We start from the raw sequence: 4813 nt of genomic DNA on the forward strand, positions 1-4813 counted from the left end.
AATTATGATGTTTGCTTAAATAAACAAATAACAAATACATTTACCAGGAAAAAATATAAACTAGGCCTATTTATGATGTTTTTATTCAAATAACAATTATACCTTTTTCTTGAACCATTTATGAAATTCTGCATTTTGCTTGTTTTTAAGCCAGACTTCATCATTTTCATGTTGTTGGTATCTTGTCATCAAAGATGCCATATGCTCGCTGCGAGAAAAATCACTTTCTTTAGTATATTAATCAAAGTGCATAAAATAATGAAATAACACACACTTAAATATCACTAACTTACTCAAAATATGGTCTAATGTTAGTTGTATTTTGGAGAAAACACAAATGTGCTAGATGCAAGTCCTCATTGCTCGGCTTTATCAATGTCGCACCAGATAGAGGTCTTGCATTCTGCTCATACTTTGCATTTTGAGACACTCCTACGGTAGATTTTTCAAAATTCACCAAACACTCCACCGCCTCTTCGGCAACGTATGCCTCAGCAATACACCCTTCGGGATGAGCCGGGTTCCGTACATATCCTTTAAACGCTTTTAGATATCTCTCGAAGGGATACATCCAACGAAGGAATATTGGCCCACAAAGTTTAACCTCTCTCACGAGATGAACTGAGAGATGGATCATCACATCAAAGAACGAAGGGGGAAAGTGCTTTTCAAGCTGGCACAATGTTTCCACTAACTCACTCTGCATTTTTTCCAACTTGTCTACATTGATCACTTTACTGCAAATTGCCTTGAAGAAAAGGCAAAACCTAATAATTGTGCACCTGACTTGTTTTTGTAATACTGATCGAATTGAGATTGGAAGCAAATGATGCAATATCGTGTGACAATCATGAGATTTCATTCCAACAAGCCGAAGATTTTCCATGTTTACAAGATTCTTAATATTTGAACAAAATCCATATGCCAACTTCATTTTAAGAAATGATGAGCAAACTGTTTTTTTTTCTGCATGCGTTAAGTTCCATGATGCCAACGGTACCTTTTCTTTCTTTCCAGGAGTCTTAGGTCTCAGCTCCGTTCTTATTCCCATTTCAGCCATATCAAGACGAACAGATTCCCTATCTTTTGTCTTCCCCGGAATATTTAGTAAAGTTCCAACAAGGGCTTCGCATATATTTTTCTCGATGTGCATCACATCGAGAACATGCCTAACTGGCAAAAATTCCCAATACTCAAGTTGGAAGAATATTGAAACCTTTTTCCAAACAGGTCTAGGTTCACCTTTCTTCCATCGTGGTTGCCGTTGTTTCTTTCCAAATACATGGGCCCTTAAATACTGTACTCTTTGAAAAACCTCTTCTCCGGTTAATGGAACAGGGGCGACCCCCTTCTCCACAGTGTTATCAAAAGCTGATGTCTGCCTTCTATAAGGATGATTATGGGGCAACCATCTTCGATGCCTCATAATCACCGTCTTACGGTAATTAACCAACCTAGTAGCTTTCGTTTCATCAATACAAATAGTACACGCATTATACCCTTTAATAACATTTCCTGACAAGTTCCCTAAGGCAGGATAATCACTTATTGTCCATAATAAAATGCCCCTAAGCATGAAAGACTCTTTCTTATAAGTGTCGTACATTTGTTTCCCATGCCACAACTCTTGCAGATCTTCTATTAGTGGTTGAAGGAACACGTCGATATCATTTCCAGGCTCAGTCGGTCCAGATATTAACAAGCAGAGCATAATATACCTTCTCTTCATACAAAGCCATGGAGGAAGGTTATAAATTGATAGCAAAACAGGCCAACTTGAGTAATCAGTACGGTTTCCATGAAAAGGATTGAAACCATCGGAAGATAAAGCTAATCGAAGGTTCCTAGTCTCTGATGCAAAATCAGGCCATTTTTGGTCGACATCCTTCCATGTTATTGAATCAGCCGGATGCCTCATTTTACCATCCTTTTGTCGCTCGGTGTCATGCCACGTCATGTCCTTTGCAATGTGAGGTGTATTGAATAAATTTCGTAATCTTGGTATCAGCGGGAAATACCATAGAACTTTAGCAGGGACCCCTTCAAGTTCATCTCCTTTTTTGTTCAATTTCCATCTAGAGGCCTTACATACGCGACAAGTAGTTTGTTCTTCATCTAAATCGCCACGGTATAAGAGACAATTATTCGGACATGCGTGTATCTTTTCATACCCCATTCCTAATGCACATAAGGTTTTTTTTGCTTCATTGAAGGAAGAAGGGATGTTGTTGCCTTCTGGAAGTAAAGAGCCAAGTAATAACAGAATATCACTGAAGCATGAATCAGACATACCATGCTTCACTTTCAAGTTGTATAACTGGACCAGAGCTTTCATCTTAGTGTACCTCCCACATCCAGGATAAAGAGGCTGATGTTCACCTTTAACATGGTTAATGAAATCAGAAGTGTCGGTTTCGTCAGAACTTTCATCAGAAGACATATCATCGTCGTCGTCCTCGTCACGTTCACCCATTCTTGAGGTGCCTTGATTGATAGATTCCGAAGTGTCGGTTTCATTAGAACTTTCTACAGAATTATTCTCCCCGTGCCATATCCAACGTGTATAAGTTTGATCAATACCATTTTGAAAAAGATGGTTTTTAACTATCTGCGCTCTCCATGATTTACTATGTGCGCAGTTTACACATGGACAACTGATTTTTTCTGCATTATAACCATTCTCAAATGCAAATATTAACAAATCTTCCACTCCTTTTTTGAACTCTTTCGTTCTTCTATCCGCTTTTAACCATGACCTATCCATCTTTTAAAAGTCTGAATAGAACCTCAAATTCAGACTAAATTATGAAATCTTTAAATTTCCCCAAAATCTTTATAACTGAACCCTAATTGAAGTAAAAAAGGCATCAAAATGAATTCAAAACAGAGGACTTATATAACCCAAATGCATAAATTAAAGTACTTACCTGTCCTTATAGCTTCTTAAAAATGAATTGTGAAGTCTTTATATTTCCCCCAAATCAATATGAACCCTAGTTCAGAATCACAAAAGAATGAATTCATCAAAATGAATTCAAAAGAGAGTACATATAAACCCGACTTCATAAAAGACTGTACTTACCTGTTCAAGTGTGAAAATAAATTTAAAACCCGAGATCTTGATGTCTTGGAATCTTGATGTGACATGGATTTGATATCTAGATTTGAGGACTTGAGGGTATGAGCACGATTTTGAGCATAGATTTGAGAGTATTAGCACGAATTTGAGCATAGATTTGAGAGTATTATGGATTTGAGAGCACATGGACATGGATGAACGGCCTAACTACCAAGTAAATAAATGTGTTCTTGTTCCGACAGATACATATGTCTGAACAAATATATGTCTGAAATAAAAAGTAATTAATAATATGTTTAAGTCTCAACTAAATTATTATATAAAAAATACATGGCTCATAAATTAAAATATTTTGAATAATATTAATTCATTTATTCTCTAGGACCACAATAATTTGGATTTTATGTATTTGAATAAATTAATATAGAGGAATAAATTATATAATTTATTAAAAAATAAATAATCACAAATTATTTTAACGAAATAGTATGTCGGTAATAATAATATCATTTGAAGATGTTCTTTAATAGATATTAGTGTAGTTTGAATCGTTTAGAATGTCTTTATTATCATTTTCAATTTCAATATTTTTTATATTATTAGTGTTAAACGATCGGTAAATAAATCATCTAATTATTTTTAGTTTGTTATTTGTTTTTACAACTTGATCGTATCGACAATTGGGAGTTCCGAACTATATATTGTTTTACATAATAGTGTTTTTGAAAAACTATTGCCCAACACTAGATTAAATAGTTGTTTGTAAACTGTTACATATACCTCACTAGCGATAAGTTCGACTTTTTGGAGTTGATATCCCATGTTTATCGATATTTTCTAAATTTGTAAATATTTTCGACGATCCAATTATACGGATGTTTAAATCACCCTTTCAATGATCCAAACATATGGATGTGCTTCGAATATGAATATGATTATCATATACAATATTGATACCTTTTCTAGAAAAAGATGTTCCGATGTGTTTTTATATTAATTGAATCTTTCTTATTAAGCATATTCTTCAATTATTCTAAACATTATACTTTAAACCCTATCTTAACCCCGAATAATTTTTTTTATTGTAGGTAACCCGCAGCCGCTACCCTTCAGGTGCGCACTGGGTAAACCCTACAGGTTCACGCAATAGCCTGCAAACCACGTGAACCAAGCTAAACCGCATTTAGGGACAGACTCTAACTCAGGAGGCATAATCATAAATTCTCCTCCCCTAGTGATCCTTATATCGTAACCGTAACCCCTTATAAGTCACCTTATCAGTCGACCCTACTTATAAGTTGAATTTACGACTTATAAGCTGATAAGTTGAATGTTAGTAACGACGTACTTTGTTCTGAATATATTTTGATTTTTTCTTCTTCATCAACTTTATTTTATAAAGTTATGTTTCAAGATGTCAATCTAATCAAAATTCATTAATTTTAATTAGATGTTGAATTGTTGAATTATAATTTTAGTGAAAATAAATGTAAAACTATTTTATTGAAAGTTGAAAAAGACTTTCATTCATAAGAAAAAAGAATTACTATCGTTGGGATCTGATTCTACTGCAGAATCAGATCCCAACGATAGTAATTCTTTTTTCTTATGAATGAAAGTCTTTTTCAGCTTTCAATAAAATAGCTTTACATTTATTTTCACTAAAATCATAATGCAACAATTCAACATCTAATTAAAATTAATGAATTTTGATTAGATTGACATCTTGAAACA

General features: G+C 34.1%; 1 protein-coding gene across 1 annotated transcript; it reads right to left on the reverse strand.

Moving 5' to 3' along the window:
- Positions 1–289: 289 nt before the first annotated feature.
- Positions 290–2764, reverse strand: LOC141703230 (uncharacterized). The gene has a single exon (XM_074506808.1). The coding sequence runs from the start codon at positions 2762–2764 to the stop codon at positions 290–292; it is 2475 nt and encodes an 824-aa protein (XP_074362909.1).
- Positions 2765–4813: the final 2049 nt, after the last annotated feature.

Source organism: Apium graveolens, unplaced genomic scaffold (assembly GCF_009905375.1).
Source record: "Apium graveolens cultivar Ventura unplaced genomic scaffold, ASM990537v1 ctg6363, whole genome shotgun sequence".
NCBI classification, from domain to species: Eukaryota; Viridiplantae; Streptophyta; class Magnoliopsida; order Apiales; family Apiaceae; genus Apium; species Apium graveolens.

Bases quoted from the DNA above. Each gene is read 5' to 3' on its own strand.
- LOC141703230 (XM_074506808.1), bottom strand. From the start codon at position 2,764: ATGGATAGGTCATGGTTAAAAGCGGATAGAAGAACGAAAGAGTTCAAA.